This window comes from Spea bombifrons, chromosome 11 (genome assembly GCF_027358695.1).
Source record: "Spea bombifrons isolate aSpeBom1 chromosome 11, aSpeBom1.2.pri, whole genome shotgun sequence".
Lineage (NCBI taxonomy): Eukaryota > Metazoa > Chordata > Amphibia > Anura > Pelobatidae > Spea > Spea bombifrons.
Genome location: NC_071097.1, coordinates 7,731,686 through 7,750,762, shown reverse-complemented (window position 1 = coordinate 7,750,762; position 19,077 = coordinate 7,731,686). Strand labels below are relative to the sequence as shown.

Genomic DNA, 19,077 nt, shown 5'->3' with positions numbered 1-19,077 from the left:
GCAGTAAACTGCGCTAACATGCGGTATAAATGTTGACACCAAAATCTGAGGTTTCGTGTTAAGTATAATAACTAAAGATGCTGATCTAGAAAAAAAAGCATTTTTACAAGCAAAAAAATAACATAAGGCTGTATAACATGATGGGGGCTGCATCCTCAACTAAATTTCAGGTGCCCAAAGCAGGATACCTTTCTGGGGGTATGGTTTGATAAGGGTGGGGGTTAAGGACAATCCAAATACCACCTTGTAATGCATTGAAGCAGACCGTTGGATATGATCTCATATTGTGGCACTCAGCTTCCATGCGTCACAAGGTGGCACATGGGAGCTACATTTGTGGTTTGTGCTGCATGGTGGACTGGTTGGGTGACAAACACTGATCTTCGCAAATTGCCTGTGATTCCTACTGCTTGTGAAATTAGAACAATGGGGCAGGACGGTACCTTAAAATCAGGACTGTCCCACATAAACGGGATGGTTAAGGTATTGGGCTGGGGTGATCCAGTATAATTATATATATATATATATATATATATATATATATATATACCAATTACATAAGTTGTGGTGGGTAAAGGTGATGGAAAACCCTTCCACTTAAAATTAAGAGGGTAGAAGCATTATTAAAACACCCGTCTACAGACACCAGACATACCAGAAGGCTTGTTTTTCCCTCAGGAATATATATATATATATATATATATATATATATTCTCTTACAATGTTACTAATGTACAAGGTACTAAATATAGTCACTTACAATATATCTTCTTTTAACATAAACGTGTATTTTCGTTAACTTTTTTAATGGTAGCCGCCCCCAGTTTATGTCATAGCTACTATGCTGGGGCATTTTGTTATTCTTATCTCACACACTCATAGGCACACCTACTACTGGCACTTTTCTACCTCCTAATGCTTGTTAGACCTACTTGTATCACGCCCATTTTTACAGATGCCTTACTATTTGTGAAAGCCCACCTGTTTATTCCCTATGCCATTTCGGCCCCATATATGTTTTCATGTGTTACACCCCATTCTTGTGTTTTTCCCAAGGATTAAGGCTCACGGACCCTGTATACCTCTAATGTTGGTCAGATTCCACTTTCCCCCTGCTTGGCGCCTGACCGGGACCTAGTCGCGGATTCATGGAACTGTACGGCGGGTAGGAACCACGTCGATGACCGCTGACAATTGGATCTGCGTTGCTACGGATACCTGATCGCCCACCGCATCGCTTTTCTGAGGTTACATTAAGCTCGTGGTGGGCAATACTCAGTGGTAGTTACAAGGAGGGAGCTCACTGACGAACCCTGATTATATTACCAATCTTTAGGACTGGGGTTTACCCAGCCACAGCTATGGAACTACTGCACAGACTCTTCCCGGGAACGTTTCCGACACTCTCGCTCAAGGTCCCGATGTCGGATCATGACGTTTTTGGACCTTATCATCCTCGGACCCTGACCTCACCATTGGTACCCCAGGATTGACGCTGCTCCCTCAGGATCACCCCGAAATACTGACTCTGTCAGGTAGGCATTGCTGACCAAATTTTAATTTTATGAAGGTGCTGGGCTGTCTGGTGTCTGAGATTATACTCCTAATCCTATAATGTCTTGTGTATACATATTTGTGCTGTCTTCAATAAATGGGGTTCTGTTTGTACCCTTTACTAAGTCTCTGCAAGTGCTTGAGAAATTGACTTTTCAGAGGCAAGCAAGATCTCTACAGTCTGCATTTTTAGTCGAGCAATTCAGTTCTTGTTAAATATGTATTTATGGTTTATGTTATGTGGCAACAATTTTTAGTTTTCTATAAAATAATTTGTAAGGAATTGGGAATGTCTTTGAAAGTGTGAATTTGTCACTGATTCTGAGTTTTCTGTTGTGCATTAGATTAGACATGTTTTATGATCTGGAACAGCAATTTTGCTATTCTGAGCACCCTATTGAATTATAGTATAGAATCCACAATCACAGCTTAAGGTTTAGTCATGGAGCTGCATTGCAAACCATACATTTTAAACCACTGTTAATACAATTTAGACAGTTTAGACAGTTCATAGAATAGGGCCCTTTTTCTTGGCTTTAAAGAGTACCTAGTAATAAAAACATTTCATGCTTCGCTGGTAACATTACTCTTAGTATAGCATTTTCCCATATAGAGGTTTCATGTTATTGAAGTGTGAAATTCAGCACATATTATATATTAAACTTACTGCCCAGCAGTACCACATGCAACTTTTTATACTTTGTACAGAGCTTGAGCTGTTTCACGTACATAATGCTGCCTTGTCTGCAAAACTATACTGCAGGCGTTGCCATCCAAAAGCACCAATAATAAACCATAAGCACCAAACAATAGTACCCTGTGGGCAAACTACCAGAGGTTAATGATTTTTCCCCCTGAGAATACAGAGGACAATAGGTTCAAATAGTAAAACAGTATATTGGTGAGTGACATGCATTGAAGACAGGTTGCAACCTGAGCACAAATGGGGTAGATTTTGCTGTCCAGCAACAAATTCTATTTGTTTAAAATACCAAAACCATAACAGAATAAATAGACAGGGCTAATTTAACCCCTTCAATGCCAGAACTGCTTGTATTATTCAGCAAAATATATAGAATAACCCATGCAGGACTCTCTGGTAGGGAGAAAACGCATTAATGGCACCTGCATAGTCACAGTTAACAGCTGGGCTGGCTGCATAGCACATTTACTGCAGTTGTCTGGGTTGTCAAGTCCTAGATTTTATTGCTATTTTCATTATTTTTGTATATGTCATAAAGCGTTATCCTATGTGGAAAAGTTGGCTCTTGGCAAAGTGCAAAAGCAAATATTCCAAACTCTGATGGATAAGTACTACATAAACGTATGTATTAGGTGCAATGCAAGTTTCTCTTTTGGAGGTTATGCTGTGAGAACCCACATTCAGTCAGCATTTTTTACTCATTCATCATCCCAAAGACACTTGTGATCAGTGGCCAAACAGCTGCTCTAGCGGGCCACTGTTAGTATTGTATATTGAATCCCCTAGGTTGGACTCAATTAATGGGCTGGGGTGGAGGGCGAGAGGGTGGAGGCCCTGGTGGGACCCGTGCAGGTGGAGGGCCTGGTGGAGGTTGCCGCTGCATGGGCTTCTTTGGAATGTTCTTAACTGGAATGCTCGTTGCTGGTGGAGTGTAGATGGTTGAGGTACCGTCTGCCTTAAGCCGTGTGAAGTTAATGCATCGTCCCTGTAAAACAACATAAGATTAGTGAAATCTCCCCTTTAGTACATATAATTGTTGGAGTTGTGTTACTAAGTTTCTGTTACTAAGAAATAAGTAGATCTAATAAATATGTAAATATCAGCATCCTATTAACAAATTGCATGATCGCAAAATCAGGTACATTTACAACATAGTGTTATACAGTGAATATGTACTTGTATAGGTAAAAGACGAGATGGCTCTTAAGACGTGTGTAAAGTGAATCTCAGAATAGAACCCAGAGTTTGTCCAATAAAATATACATTGGTTTTCTATTTTAAGTAACTACAAGGGACGTTCGAAAAGTTTCAGCACTTTTTTTTCACTTTATTTCAAAACAAATTATGATGCAGTTTTCCCAACGTCATACCACCTTTTTCACAGAAGACGGTCAACATCAACTTTCCTGCTGACGGTTGGGTCTTGAATTTCATTGTTACAGGACATGATGGATGCTTTCACTGCATTCTGTCGCTTGCTTTCGCGCTTGTAATGGTGAACCAAAAAGATTTACCCAACCACCCGTGTTTGGCAGCAAAGTGAACAATCAAGCCGTGAACACTACTGCCATTTTTCTACATTTTATAATTTTTCTTTAAAATAAAAGAACAATTACTATATAAACACTATTAAGCTAGTTGTCTGTGTCCAGGGTGTCCACCGTCACTTGTAAAATAAACTACCCTGTACGCTGTCACTAAGGCCTTCCCCCACGGTCCCACAGACGCTACAGTCGTATAGGGCGTCTGACACTACGGACCTGTTCGCTATACCAACTAGAATAATGAAAAGCTTTGAGAAGTAAAGATTTTGTGTGAGAGTCTAGTTGATTTACATAGGGGAGCCATGCTGTAAAGCACTTTTAAGTCTTAGGCTCCTAATTTAACCCCTTCAGTCCCCTATAGAAATACCGGTACGTGCATAAAACGCATCTAAAGAAACGCATATGGACGCACCGGTATGTCTATAGGGGACTGAAGGGGTCAGCATGGCTTCCCTATGTAAATCAACTAGACTGTCAGCAGAAGTCAGCATCTGCTGCCCGATCTCATGTAACAGCTTCCGGCGCAAACGGCAGAAAACTGTTACATTTTTAAATGCCCGATCGTCACTGCTGACGTCACCCAGAAGGCCATCGGAGTACAGGATATCCTCTGCGGGGTCTGTCCAGACCCTGCTGGAATATCCGATCGCTCCAATGAGGCACAGATCACAGGCATTGTGATCTCTATGCAAGTCTGTGGGGACTTGCATAGAGATCACAGTGTGATATGTGCAGGGGGATCACAGGGAGGAGAGTGAGAAGCCATGTTTCTCAGTCTCCTCACATGCTGAAAGACAAATCAGCAAAAAAAAATGTTAGTGATTTTAAAAATAAAAAAAAATCACTAAAATAATACAATAAATAATAAAAAAAACAATAACGTGAGCTAAGTGATGTCATTGTGACCTCATTGAGGACCTCTAACCAAACTGCACTGCATTTAAAAAAAAATACAAAAAAAAAAATAAAAAAAAAATATAAAAAAGATAATAATAATAAAAAAAAACCCCTGATCATCCCTTTGTCCTAACACAACATCTAAAAAGTATAACCCTCCTGCCCCCTTCACAACCCCTAAACCCGTTAAGCTATAGGTATAAAAAATACTACACTATGGGGTACTATTTGTAAGGCATGGGATATGGCATATCTCCGTAATCAGGAGATGCAGCTAAACAATTTTGGCTGGGTTTTCTGCAGTAACACATACCCTGTTTAAAATCATCTAAGCAACACATAAGTGTTGGCGAAAAAAAGTGCAGGAAATAATTTCTGCGGCCACCTTTGACAGTGATTGGTGGCCAAATAGCTGCATGAAGAGTGCCCATTTACCCCTGATACAATAGTCTGGGTTGTCTGGTTTACAGAAATATATACTTTTGTGGGTATTTTTGGTTTATTTGCAATCTCATCATACCTAATGTAAAAATTCTACCAATAATGTACACCTTATAGTATGTTCCCTATATGTGCTGGAAAAGTATGGAAATTCTATATAAATTAGGTATTTCTGAAATCAGGACACCTGAATCGATAAACTTGGAGGGGATTTTCCATCACTTTACCTAATTTTGTGAGCATTCAGAGGGAAAATATATAAAAAACCCCCCACAAAGAACAGGTTAGTGTAAAGTAAGGTAATTGATGGGGGTGTATCCACTGGCGTGGAATGGTCTGTCGGCAACCGCCAATAGGATCTGCCATAACTTTGAATACCCATTTTAATTGTCGTGCCTCTCTCCTGTTGCCAAAACTTCGGCTGGGGTGGTCTTAGCGGGCACTGCAGGACTGTCACAGTCAGACTCGGGAACAAAGGCGAGGGGTGGTCAGAGAACAGCGGCACTCTGCCCTGATGCCAGCACTTCTGCCGGGGATGTAATGTGGCACTGTGCTAGTGGAGACTGCAGTCCCATCAATTACCACTGTGTGGCCACAGAGAGAAGTGGGCAGAGACCAGCGACACTCTGCCCTGATGCCAGCGCTTCTGCTGGTGCTGTAATATCCTCTGGCTCTGGGGCAGTCCGCCAAATACGGTCTAGCAGCTGTCGGTATGCCCTTTCCAGCTGCCACTCTTTCATGACCAGATAGTCCAGATCAGGTCCCAGCTCTGGGACTTTTTCCAGACCAAGCATAGCCTCTCTGTATTTCCTCCAGATCAGAGTCCCCTTCGCTGCCGAATTCAACGAAATCGGTGAGGTTCTCCCACAATTCAGGGCCATCAAAATCATAGCCCTCTGGAGAACATTCTGTCACAGTCCCCAAATATGCTTGCTCTGCGTGCTACTGCAGAGCCCGATATCGGTTGTCCAGCTCTACCTCCTGTTGTACCAGCTTGTCCAATTCGTATACCCATTGCTCCTGGGGTTGCTGTCCCAGGAATGACATCCGTAGTTCCCGCTGGTCTCTAATCCATTGTCTGAGGCTTGGAAGACACTGACCCCGGCATATAACAGCCTCCTGGAGGGCCACCTCCCATAGTGACCCTGAAATCTGTTGCCTCAGTTCCTGATATTGTTCTGTAGGCAGAGCAGTGGTGTAGCAGGAGAAGATGACCCCCAGCAGCCCCTGGAATTCTGATATCACATCCATGTCCCCATCTAGGTGACTGAAGTCTGCCGTCTTGTCAGTCAATCCCGGTAGAAAGGAAGCGTCCCAGCACTTGCCAACAATGTGACCCGTACTCAGACTGAGTATCTCCGCCGAAAAGATCTTCCTTGCCTCTGAAAGCCCAATTGCTCAAGGGATTAACCTTTTGAATGAACACAGTTGAATGAATTTGCGGCTAGGTCCCGGTAAGGCGCCAAGCAGGGGGGTGAAGGTGGAATCCGACCAACATTAGGGGTATACTGGGTCCGTGAACCTTTAATCCTTGTGAGAACCCACAGGGGTGGGGTGTAACACAGGAAAACAGGTATGGAGCCGAAATAACGGCATAAACAGATGGGCTGTCACAAAGGGCATTGGGCCTCATCTTTTTGGAAATGGGGATTACTCAACCTGGAATGAAAAAGGGTCCACTGCCAATCTCATTTTCCATGCTTGTATCGTGGGGCCTAGCAAGGGGTTATCAGCTATGTGCTCAAGGAGATTAGCAAATGCTATGTAAAAGCAGTTCGTTGTCAATAAAAAAAGGAGTAGGGAGCAGCCAGTCGATGGTGTGTCTCATCAAAGCCACTATGCTATAAGTGGGACTGACCGGTTTAGCCTCATCTTCATGCAAGACTTTTGCATCAGCCTTTTGTCATCTATGGGTGGAATCTACAGCGGGTATAACAATGTAGGAAACTCACAGACTTAATCAAAGAAACCCTGCCGAAGTACATTAAGGTTAGTTTTTCCCCTGGATGCCATTCTGAGTGTATCTTACTTAATGTGGGAGATATGTTCTTGAGGGTTTTGACACCTAAGTACAGTAATAGGCTCAAAAGCCCAACAGATTTTGTAAACAGCAAGGGCATGGGAGTGCACCAGATACTTCCCAAGTCCTTAAGTTCCACACATAAGTCAAGGACTCGAACATGGGAGGCCGTCGATACTCAAAGCAGCTGTAATTCTTATGTAACTATGTTTTCCTTTCAAACAAGAGCACAGCAAATCCCTGGCTCTTGCCAACACTTCTGTTGAATAGTCCTGAAAGATCAGTTTTTCAAAGTCCTCGTGGAGTTTAAGAACTGTATCCTCTAAGACTCTGTGGCGCTAATCCAGTTTAGTTATTTTGTTAGCATTGGTGGTTTAATGTTGGAGAGTGTTGTCCACTGATGAATTCAGCTCATTAAATTTAGCCTCAAACACTATTACTGAAAGTGGTTACATGAAGATATGATGTCAATTGTGATTACTCGCAGTTCAGCAGTCAGACCTCCCTCCTCGTATGCCACTGCACCAGAAGTTGTCAAGTGATATTAAAGCATTCGTAGAGCTATTGGAGCAAACACAAAAAAACAACTTACTCACAGTGGCATTCCTCCACAGGCTCCACTAGGATGGCTGCCGCTCGTAGCTCTGCTGTAGGCCCAATCACCTCTGGATGGGATTTAGGGACGCAGTCCCACCTGTTCTCAGCTCTGTGGTGTTGTGTGGGGAGCCGTGCACTCCACCCTGGTATCTAGGGTCTCCACGAAGTTCTGCAGTCCGCAACAAATTTTCACCAAAGTACACCCGGAGGGTGGCTCCTTTGGGCCAGACTTCAAGTAATCTGCTAGAGTGCTGGCATTGATAGAGCAGACACCTTGTCCAACACCTTATACCCCACTGTAGCAGCTCAGGTAAGGGTATTGTCCTCTTGATTGCTATGCAGATGGCCGTGGATTATGGGTGTCATGGAGGAGCACATATGAGTAAAACTTAAAAAAAAAACAAAAAAAAAAACAGAAATCCCCACCTTTTTTTATGATCTATTCATTACCATGAAGTGTTGCTTGTACAAAGCTCCCTCGAGTCCTCAGTGGCGTCGCTACAGGGGGGCAAGGGGGGGCAATTGCCCCCCCTAGGATATTCCATGCCCCCCCTGTTGCCCCCCCGCCGAATTTGGAGCCACCAAGGACAGTCCTCTTGACTGCTAACAACGGCATGGTGCCGTCGCTAGCAGTCCCAGTCGGGTGCTAACGACGGCACCATGCCGTCACTAGCACTATCTTACCTTGATGGAGGTCTGTGGACCTCCATCACCCCCTACCCCGGTGATCTGCCCCTCACACTGAAGGGCATCACCGGGGCCACCCGATCTGCCCGGTGACGTCTCGCGCAATGACGCGATGACGTCACCGCGCAACTTTATTAACAACTGACAATTGTCAGTTAAAGAGGAATGGGGGCATGCTGCTTAGATGCCTGTATCTCAGGCATCTAAGCAGCTACAGACCTCCAACATATACCGTTGGAAAGGTAATTATCTCACCTTTCCAACGGTATATAGCTTGTAAAAGAATTTTAAAAAATTACGTTAAAAAAAATGTAAAAAAAAATGATTTAAACATAAAGTAGTTAAACTTAATAAAAAATAAAAAAGTTTAAGTATTCTAGCTAAATGATCACTGTGGTAGCCAATGTTACCACAGCGATCATGTAGCTATAAAAAGTCACATTCCCTTTTTAAAAATGGCCGATACTAATTTTTAATCCCATGATCCCTTTGATCATGGGGTTAAATTAAGCCAACGGTAGAGGGAGGCAATTTTTGAAATCCTGATGAACTGCAAATATTATTAAAATCAGCCATTTAGCCTGTGCAGTACGTGAGTAACCATATCATCCCTGGAGCACCCTGCATTTTTACTGCAAAACTTATTTTTGCTGTAAAAGTGATTTTTGTTTCTCCCTTTACCATCATTTCTTTGGGATTGTAAGGGGAAAGTATGGTGTGTGCTTCTGTGAGTGAATGTATGGAAAGTATGGTGTGTGCTTCTGCGAGTGAATGGAGATATGAAAGGCATGTGAATGATCAGTAATTAGGGTTGAAGCCTTGACGTGGCATTACTGCTCATGTAGGAAGTTAAATTATGGCACAAAAAAGTACACATTTGCAAGAACTACACCCCTTGGCGCATCAAATGAGGGGCTGTATGTGTTTCTAGTACAAACCTGGAGTGCGCTAGACACAAATGAACATGTCGCCATGGTTAGAAAAAACAAATTTTCTAGCCAAAGCGACATATTCCATCATTATTTGTGCACTCAACTTTTGTCCTAGAAATACATGTAGTCCCTCATTTGAAGCTCCAAGGGACGTAGTTTCTTAAAATGGATGATTTGTCTGAATGAGGGAGAGCATGAGTTAATGTGTTTGTGTGTATCATAGATGTATAATTGTGGAAGGGCAAAGATGGCACTAGCAGGATGTTTGAGCCTTGGGGACTGAGATGGCACAGGCCGGGTGTATATGGGACAAAGATGGCAAATCGTATGTGTGTTATCTGGGTGCTGGCCAGGTTCTATGTGGGCAGTGTGGACGCCAGGGCTGGCTTTGGGGTGTGCAACCTGTGATCTATGCCTGTAATTTAGGGGGTTTTAAATATACCTTTAATCCCGTGTTTTTATGTGAATTCCAATTGATCTGTACCTGCAAAGCTGGGTTTGTGTGTTATTCTGTAGAAGCTGTGTGTCCATACATTATTTATGTATACCTGCAAATACAGGGTTTGTATGTCTTGTTCAGTTGATTAATACCTGCAATGCTGTTTCCATGTATTTGTTTGATCTATACCTGCGATGCTACGTTTCATATATTATTATTGTATACCTGCAAATACAGGATTTGTATGTCTGATTCTGTTTATTTGATATATACCTTCAGTGCTGAGATCACAAGTGAATTTAAATTGATCTATACATTCAAAGCTGGGTTTGTGTGTTGATCTATACCTGCTATCGGCAGCAGGGTCTAATATTTATATATATATATATATTTATATATATATCATCAGCAGGGACTAATATTAATATATATCGGCAACTGGGGCTAATATTAATATATATGGGCAGCAGGGGCTAATATTTATATATCAGCAGCAGGATCTAATATTAGGCCCTGAAATCATTTAGTGCAAAAGTTAAGATATTGTGTTGTTTAAAGGATTTCAAGGATTAGTCATACTAAATTGTGGCTTCAGGCTTCCCATGTTAAATGATCAAGTATTGTATTGTCCAATAACAAAAGTATCATTCCATAGCACATTACTTTTGGCAAAAAAAAAATAAAAAATGATTTAATGGTGGAAATTATTAATGCCCCCCCAGTTTGACTGTGGTATCTTGTGTGCCCCCCCTGTATATTGTTTCTAGAGTCGCCACTGCGAGTCCTAGATATGTACTCACAATTACATGTGGTCTGATATGTTTAATACATTGTGCATTCTGTTTTTGGAGTATCCTCTTACCTTATCTCCTGCCTGAGGTCTCATCAGCGACACCTGGTCATACCCTCTTCGCAGAAGAGCCCACAGTGCATCAAGCTTGCCCTATAATAAGGCAGAATATGAAGGATATGGTTGTACCAATTAAACAAAATCTGGGGAAAACAAGAAAGGAGAATTGTTATTACCTTTATTGGACTATACCACTTTCTCTCTTGTGGTTTCCGATGAGATGGGCATTTCTTGGATTTTGGCTCCCATGGCTCGTATTCCTGGTCTGGTAGCTTTATTATGGCATTTTTAGGTTTTTCCAGCTTTGCACCTTCTTCAGTAGAGCCCTTATCACCCCATCTTACCTAAGAAAAAGTTAGGCATTATTAAGCTCCTACAGATAAAAAGGATCCTGATATACAGTATATCCACGCTAAAACCAATCTGTATAGAACAACATGTGGACCAAGCTGATTTAATTAATCAAAGTCACAGCTCTTATACAAAGCAAGTTAACGGAAGAATAAATATCTATTCCTTCAGTATAGAGTTTTATACAGTGGGGCAAAAAAGTATTTAGTCAGCCACCAATTGCGCAAGTTCTCCCACTTAAAAAGATGAGAGAGGCCTGTAATTTTCACCATAGGTACACTTCAACTATGAGAGATAGAATGGGGGGAAAGAATACAGGAAATCACATTGTAGGGTTTCTAATGAGTTCATTAGTAAATTCCTCGGTAAAAGGAACCTGTTTGAACTTGTTATCAGTATAAAAGACACCTGTCCACAACCTCAAACAGTCACACTCCAAACCCCACTATGGCCAAGACCAAAGAGCTGTCAAAGGACACCAGAAACAAAATTGTAGACCTGCACCAGGCTGGGAAGACTGAATCTGCAATAGGCAAGCAGCTTGGTGGGAAGAAATCAACTGTGGGAGCAATCATTCGAAAATGGAAGACATACAGGACCACTGATAATCTCCCTCGATCTGGGGCTCCACGCATGATCTCACCCCGTGGTGTCAAAATGATCGGTGAGCAAAAATCCCAGAACCACACAGGGGGATCTAGTGAATGACCCGCAGAGAGCTGGGAGTCGCTTTTTAAAACATAACATCCTCAGACCTTTGGCTCTCAATTGGTACCCCAGGATTGATGCCACTCCCTCTGGATCACCCCTGAATAGTGACTTTTTGTCAGGTGGGCATTGCTGGCCATGGTACTGTATAGAGACTCCTGAATAAATTATGGAGTGTGTATAAATATATGTACTGTTTCCAATAAAGTCAGTTCCTGTTTTAAAGTGTTCTGTCTTGGTACTGAGGCAAGTCTCAGTGCTGTCCTTGTCAGGACAGCAAAGAACTGTATTGCTATGCTACAGTGCCACCAAGGTTCCTGAGGATTGAAGTAATGTATTCCTGGTGGCTATGGCAAGAAGTAGGGTTTGGCAGGTGTTCCTGGAGCTACCCGACCTTCTATACCAACAAATAAACTACTATTACTCCCAGGCAGCCACCTAGTGGCCCTGAATATTTTGGATGCCATGGGTGAGGCCATCTTCAGAGCCAATGTCCCCACAGCAATCTCTGCAACCATCACACCCACCAACTCCCAGTACTCCAGCAAAGGATTATGGTGTATTATTACCCTACAGGAGGCTCATACTTGAGCTAGCACTGTGCAGTTAACCACTCTGGAAAGTACAGTTTTTGACTGTGGGTATTATCACAAGATTTCCCTGACACAGGCGCAAAGCGGGGACCATCAGCTCTACCACTATCAGACCGTTTACCTGAATGGCCAGCCGGCGAAGAGGCTCTTTGACTCTGGGGCCACAAACCCTGGTACAACCCTGATGCTTATTCCCTAACCAGACCGGTGGTCACTCTTCATGTGGCAGGTGAAAAGATCTACCAACTACCTATGGCCGATGAGACCTGAGAGTCCCACTGAATATCACCCAGCCCTCTTGCCCACAAAAAAAACGTAACCCCTCTTTCTACTGATTCCAAATGTTCCCGTATATGAAGTATTTCTGATGTACCCATGACATTTGTCAGCAGGTTGGAAAACATGAGGACATGGCCTGTAACCCTCTTCAAGCACTACCCATTGTCATGAAACCTTTTCAGCTGGTTACAGTTGATATTGTAGGACCCTTGGCCAGATGGAGCAGGTCTGGTAAAAGGTACATTATCTCTGCCCCGTATTATCTTCAGACTAACGGGCAAATTCAACAGAACCCTCAAACAGATGTTCTAAGATTTACAAACTCCCACAAAGACTGTGAGAAAGTTTCCTGATTTCTTTTTTTTTTTTTGCATAATGGGAAGTGCCCCATCAGTCGAATGGCTATACACCCTTCAAGCTTTTAAGTGGAGGGTCCATGGTCCCCTGGATAACCTTTACGAATATTGGGAAGGTAAATGTGATCCAGAAGTGTGACAGAACCTTCCGTCACTGGGGCTTTTGGAGGGGACTGATGGCTAGCCTCCTGTCTGCTGACAATGGCCCCTGACATTAGGAAATGGTCCTGTTCTTGGGGAAGTAGGTACAGGGACCCACTTTCTACTGATTTCCCCTATTATATGTTTTACCACATTTCCCACTCAAAGACTCAGAACTGTAAATGCCAGCTGGACATCCTGCAGAAGGCTGATTATCTGGGTTGTGAAGAAATGTATATCAATGTGTTAGGTGCTAGGTGTTAGTACTGCCATTCATTGTCTTTTGTGTACCCTCTACTGCTGTTTATAAAATAACTAAATACACAGCCAGTAGCTGTTAATCCTGTTAGCCCCTGTTCTATGTCCTAGCCATTGTTTATTTCAATTCAATTATATGTCTGTCATCATTCTATGTCTGCCTCCCCAATTAATGTAATTATTTATGTCTCATGTAATTCTGTCCTTCCCCGGATATTGTGTTGCAGGATGTGATCTAATTACTTCCTTCCTGAAATGGTAATTAGATCCTGTGACATTTGTCTTGCCCCTTTCTTACTTCTATATATAGTTCATGTTTTTGGTTCAAATAATGTCAGTTCCCGTTTTACCTCAATACGAGTCCTGTCCTGTTATTGGGGTAAGCCTCTGTGCTGCCCTTGTCAGGGCGGTAAAACACTGTATTGCTATGCTTCTGTATACTACAGTGCCGCAGAGGTTCCCAAAGAGCTATGTTTCCTGCTGTCTTCGATGCTAGTCCTGCCTGACAGTTGAAGTTTCATGTTCGAGGTGGTCATGGGGAGAAGGAAGGATCGTCTGACGGGGGTACCCAGTTGGGGTACAGGTCGTTCCCGTCACAAAAAGTAACCCCTGCTGCTCCTTATGTAGTGGAGCAGAGGAAAGCTAGTGTCACAGACACAGGGCTGCAGATAACTTTAATCCCCATTTAGATTCATTTGTTCCCCGTTTTAGCTTTTATCATTGGTGCCAATATGGTTGCTGCGATCAGAGTCACATATTACCACACTGGGGTCCCTCGTCAGGCATAGGTCAGGGACCTCAGTATGTTGATAGCTTGCATTAAATATTATCCTTTCTGTGAGCTAATCATTTGATGCTCCAGCCATCAAAGGTATTGACAGATTGAAGTAGCCAAAACACTTATGGCATGAAGCAGAGGGGCAGCCACACTGATTATGACTGTAATGGATGGTCCCAACAGTCTGTGTGTTTTTTCTTTACAGAAACAGATGAGCGGTAGACATGTCAGACAGTCAGTGAGACTCGGCTGAGACTGAGGCTCATCTCCCATAAATAGTGTAAGTGTTCTACTAGTGCAGAAAATTGACTGGGTGGGGTGGATTTAGAAGCCATTTCTTGAAATATTGTTCTAACGTTGTGTTTCAGCAATACACTTACAATACCACCTACATTTGTGTATTGCTGCTGTTGTTGGTGGTCCTGCAACAAATAATCTAATCTTGATTTCTTCTTTAGCAATGCAGCTGCTGTAAGTGAAAAGTCAGTTCAGAAGGTGACCCCTTAAAATCATTGCTCTAAATTTAATTTCTTAATTAAAAAAACCCTCTAAATCTCATCCAAAACCAGAGGCCGGAAAATGAAATCTGTTGTTTGAAAACAAACACTGTAAAAGGAAAATGAAAAATGGATCCGAATTGTTTGCCATGCACAAATCTAGTAGTGATTATTGGATTGGATCTGTATAGCTGGAGTTAAACATTTATAATGCTGATGCTTCCTTCAGTAAAATCGTATTTTGGATTCTTCCAACTCCTATTCACCAATACCATAGCATTTGCCTTCATGCTTTAATGCTACATGTATGGTACCATCACAGTATTTATCACCTCCATCCTTTTGATCCCTCCAACTCCTCTTCCCCCGTAATATGAGGCATCCACTGTGGGCCATTTTTTCTTGGGCAGACCATCTTCATCATCTGATTCCTACAAATAAAAAAACAACAAACTCATAAATGAATAGACACGCAATTGTTGTGTTATTAAAATGATATATCCTCACTTAAAGTTTTTATTGGTACAGATAGACATTTATAGGAACTTATCAGGTTAGGCTAGTGAAAGCCCACTCTCATCTGGGGGAAATGGCTCTGTTTGTTATACAAGGAGCATGCCTAGATGCTGATAAGGACAAGCCTAAGCTCAGATGACAGGAAACTGTATTGTAATGGCAAGGAATTGGGCAGAGAGCACGCATGGCTAAATGTTGCTCCTCATGCCCTGGAGAGGATGAAATCCAGAAAGTTCCCAGGTATGCAGATATACCTCTTCATCCTTATAAACAATAATCAAATAGCCCAATCTATGAATGCCATTCCTAGGATAGTGACCCCAGGAGCAATGGATATCTGAATTGGAAATGCTGGTCCAACAAAAGGTAAAGCTGGAGAAATGATATTGGGCTCTGCAGTGGCATGCAGAGCAAGCATACTTTGGGGCTGCAACAGAATGTTCTCCAGAGGGCTTTCACTTTGGCAGCCTCGGATTATTATGGGACAGTCTCCAGTAGGATCCAGACTTCAGCAGTACCATCTTCATCGCTGGCCTCTGTCCTCATCATCCAGGAGACCGGACAACCCATCTCCCCAGCAGCAGTCGGAGCTCCAGGGAGGGGATGCAGGCAGCATCACTCCCCAGCGGCTGAGTGAGTGCCTGGGAGATGGCCCAGCTGGCCCATCTCCCCAGCAGCAGCCGTAGAACCAGGGAGGAGATACAGGGAGGAGATACAGGCAGCATCACTCCCCAGCGGCGGTGTGAGTGCCTGGGAGATGGTGCAGCTGGCTAATCTCCCCAGCAGGAGCACCAGAGAGGGGATTCAGGCGGCTTCACTCCCCAGTGGCTGAGTGAACTCCAGGGTAAAGGGTCAGTCGGCACTTCTCTCCAGGGGAGGGTATGTTCATCGGAAGACTCCAATTGTCGGCAAGCATCGCCATACAGTTCCATGAATTTGTGGCTAGGTACCAGTCAGGTGCATGGAGTGTTTTTGGCCATGCAGAGCCCCCATAGCCAGCTAGTTCATGGGAGTCTGGTTAGGGCAGACCAGATTGGGTTTTCCAAATTCCCTGCTTAAAGGAATACCCCACTTACACAGTTTTTTTTATGTTTAAAGGGCAATAATTCTCCTTTACATTGTACTCTATTTTCTTAATAGAGTTCATCCATGACCCTTGTGATATATTTATTATGATAAACAGATGTTCTGCCCTTCGCTATGTTGTCTGTTGGAAGTCTGGACACCATTGGACCTTTAGAAAGTTGGGCCAATATTTTTTATCAAGTTAGATTTAGGTGTTAATCTTAAAATTAACCACAGACGAAGGTTTCTGCCCAATAGCTATGCTCAGGGCGGAGTGGTATTTTGTGTGCTTAATTGAATAGTAATAGCAGTGGCATTGTAGCATGGTGAGAAAACACGTTATATAAGATGCCATACAGTAACAGGATATGTTCAATAGATTAGAAATATTAGGAAAATAATACTAAGTGACAATACCAAGAGTCAGGAATGCAAAACAGATGTACTATTCAAATGATAATTCTTAGTAATATGTTCCAGATCTTCATCAGTATAATGCATATATTCTTTAGCGTCAGTGACAACTAATTAATCACTCAAACCAGGCAAACGTTTCATTTTCTCCTTTTTTATTCAGCTTTCTTCAGAGTTATGTTCCGGTCTTCCAGCTGAGCATCTTTGATAAAGACTCCCCTTCATACTCCATGGGAAAAATGATGAATGACACCAATTCATGAGGTTTAAGGGAATGTCTGGACACTGAATGAACTAGCTCCAGCTTTATAAATAATATCTGTTGCCGAGACACACAGCATTAACTGCTTCTCCAGTGGATTAAAGCGCAGACTGCTTTGCTTGACTTTTACCATAGGTCTGCATTCAGCTCTTTGGAAAATCTCAAAATAAGGTGTGGCAGGAGTGAAATTTGCTACTGTTACAACTTCGAAAATGTTTCCCTGGGCCCTCATTTCCCCAGTCATCAAGGGTTAAATAAGTCTTTTCTATTAACAGAAACAATTTATATCACTGATTTCTCCAGGGACCAGTGAGGAAGGCATATAGCTTTCCGAGCTTTCAGATATGAAATTAACTGACTGAAACACACATGTAGTTTAATGCATCTCTTTAAAATTTTATGTAGCAAGTATAATGTGTTCCCATTTATAATAGTCATGATTAATTTACGACTTAACCCCTTGAAAAAAGGAGAACCTTTAAGATGTCTTTTTTGATTGTCTGGATATATATTTTTATAAGGGCTTGTGTAGAACTCTTTTTATGCAAGGTATACAAAGTTTATAGGAGTTTCCCTGTTTTGTAGGATGAGATCCTTATATACACCACAATATTTGTAATATCACGCTATTTGTGGAAGGTGTTGTAGGATTCTTTTGTGTTATAATTATCTCACTGGCCTGCATAATAGGGAAGTATAGAAAAAATGCATACATTAAATGCTTATTGTAAAAAAAGAGTATTACTGCACCAGATGTAGAAGATACAGTAAACAGTTTCCAAAATGTATACCACAGCTTTTAGCAGTTCTCAAACAAAAAATTCAAGTAAGGTATTGTCACGGTTACCCCTGAGGCTGAGGACACATGGGGTAGATTTGAGTTTGGGAGGGGGACACTGATTGATTCCTGAGGAGACTCACTGCCTGCATGCCCAGTCCCTCTTATGCCTAAGTCACCCTGTAGTCATTGGGGGGGGGGCACAGGGTGACTGGAAAACCCCATTAGGCCTGCCCTAACCAGACTCCCATGAACCAGCCAGCTATGGGGGCTCTACATGGCCGGAAACGCTCCATACGCCTGACAGGGACCTAGCCACGAATCCATGGAAATGGAATCCATGGAAATGCGTTGCTACACCTGTTGTCCCACTTTTGGGGTTACACTATGCTGGTGGTGGGCAACACTTGGTGGTCGTTGCGGAGAGGAAGTTAATTTGGGGACCCTGTTTTTTTTGTTTTTTTTTTTACTGATCTTAAGGACCGGGGGTTTACCCAGCCACGGCTATGGAACTCTGGCCCGGCTACTGTGGGGAAGTTTCCGACGCTATTGCTCAGTATCACGTCACTTTTTGGACCATAGCATCCTCGTACCCTGAGCTCTCCATTGGTAACCGAGGATTGAAGCCGCTCCCTCTGGATCACCCAGAAAATAGTGATTTTTTTTGTCGGGTGGGCATTGCTGGCCATAGAACTGTATAGAGGCGCTGGACTGTCTGGTAGTTGATGGGATTATGCTCCTGATCCAATTATGTTGTGTGTTAATATCTGTGCCCTCCACAATAAATTCAGTTCCTGTTTTACCTCAGTATGAGTTCTGTCTTGTTATTGGGGTAAAGCACTGTATTGCTATGCTACAGTGTCACCGAGGTTCCCGAGAGGCTGTGTTTGCTGCTGTGTTTGATGCTATTTTCCCCTTATGATCCAAGTCTTCTATTCCTGGTGACCATGGGCAGAAGGAAGTAACGTCTGGCGGGTGTCCCCAGTAGGGATACAGGTAGTTCCCGTCACGGGTATATCATTTACTGTATATATTGTGACAGAAAGGTCGGTGCAGTAGTGGATGGGCGGTATATACGCCCTACTTGGGCTAATTTTGTGTGCCCTTACCTGTAAAATTAAAGCCCCAGGGAAAGAGAAGCACAATAAAAAAAAACACTATAGGAATGTGATTTGTAAATTGTGTAATGGGTCCCTGGGGTGGAGTATCCAGAAGAACAGGGTGGGCTGGTGCTCCAATAGTTTTAAAATCCAGACCAGGATTTACAGGTGACCAATTACAGCTCACCTGGTCTAATCAGGAGGGTTTAAAAAGCCCAGCTTGGTGCTATTCAGTCTCTCTTCTTATTTCCAGCTAAGAGAGATGCTGGACAAAAAGCCTTGCTGGATTTATTTTGTTTGTTTGTTTGGAGTGTTTT

The 19,077-nt window shown here is 42.7% G+C and overlaps 1 protein-coding gene across 1 annotated transcript in view; it reads right to left on the bottom strand.

Moving 5' to 3' along the window:
- Window positions 1–1,777: 1,777 nt before the first annotated feature.
- The window catches only part of LOC128468736 (anthrax toxin receptor 1-like), a 49,435-nt gene continuing 32,135 nt past the window's right edge, over window positions 1,778–19,077 (bottom strand). Inside the window, exons 15-18 of the mRNA XM_053450517.1 lie at window positions 14,958–15,056; window positions 10,841–11,008; window positions 10,677–10,757; window positions 1,778–3,242 (exon numbers count right to left, since the gene is read on the bottom strand). Coding sequence (XP_053306492.1) covers window positions 3,051–3,242; window positions 10,677–10,757; window positions 10,841–11,008; window positions 14,958–15,056 — 540 coding nt within the window. The 3' untranslated portion in view covers window positions 1,778–3,050. The remainder of the gene's footprint in view (window positions 3,243–10,676; window positions 10,758–10,840; window positions 11,009–14,957; window positions 15,057–19,077) is intronic.